General features: G+C 57.1%; 1 protein-coding gene across 1 annotated transcript in view; it reads left to right on the top strand.

Moving 5' to 3' along the window:
* Window positions 1-17: 17 nt before the first annotated feature.
* Window positions 18-224, top strand: part of PA2G4 (proliferation-associated 2G4, 38kDa) — a gene marked incomplete at both ends in the record, with an annotated part of 1700 nt that continues 1493 nt past the window's right edge. The window contains one exon of the mRNA XM_010158588.1: window positions 18-154. Within this exon, the coding sequence (XP_010156890.1) occupies window positions 18-154 (137 nt within the window). The remainder of the gene's footprint in view (window positions 155-224) is intronic.

The raw sequence follows: 224 nt of genomic DNA, 5'->3' as shown, positions 1-224 counted from the left end.
GGGGTTTTTTTTCCTTTCAGGCGAAGGATGCGGGACAGAGAACGACCATTTACAAAAGGGACCCCTCCAAACAGTACGGCTTGAAGATGAAAACCTCCCGTGCCTTTTTCAGCGAGGTGGAGAGGCGCTTTGATACTATGCCATTTACTCTCAGGTATTCCCTCTCCCGTTCCCGCTCCTCCCCCTGCCGGCTCCGGGGCCGGATGCCGCGACGGCAAAGCCGG

Source organism: Eurypyga helias, unplaced genomic scaffold (genome assembly GCF_000690775.1).
Source record: "Eurypyga helias isolate BGI_N326 unplaced genomic scaffold, ASM69077v1 scaffold40349, whole genome shotgun sequence".
Lineage (NCBI taxonomy): Eukaryota > Metazoa > Chordata > Aves > Eurypygiformes > Eurypygidae > Eurypyga > Eurypyga helias.
The sequence above is the reverse complement of the archived record's forward strand: the minus strand, read 5'-3'. Positions and strand labels throughout refer to the sequence as shown.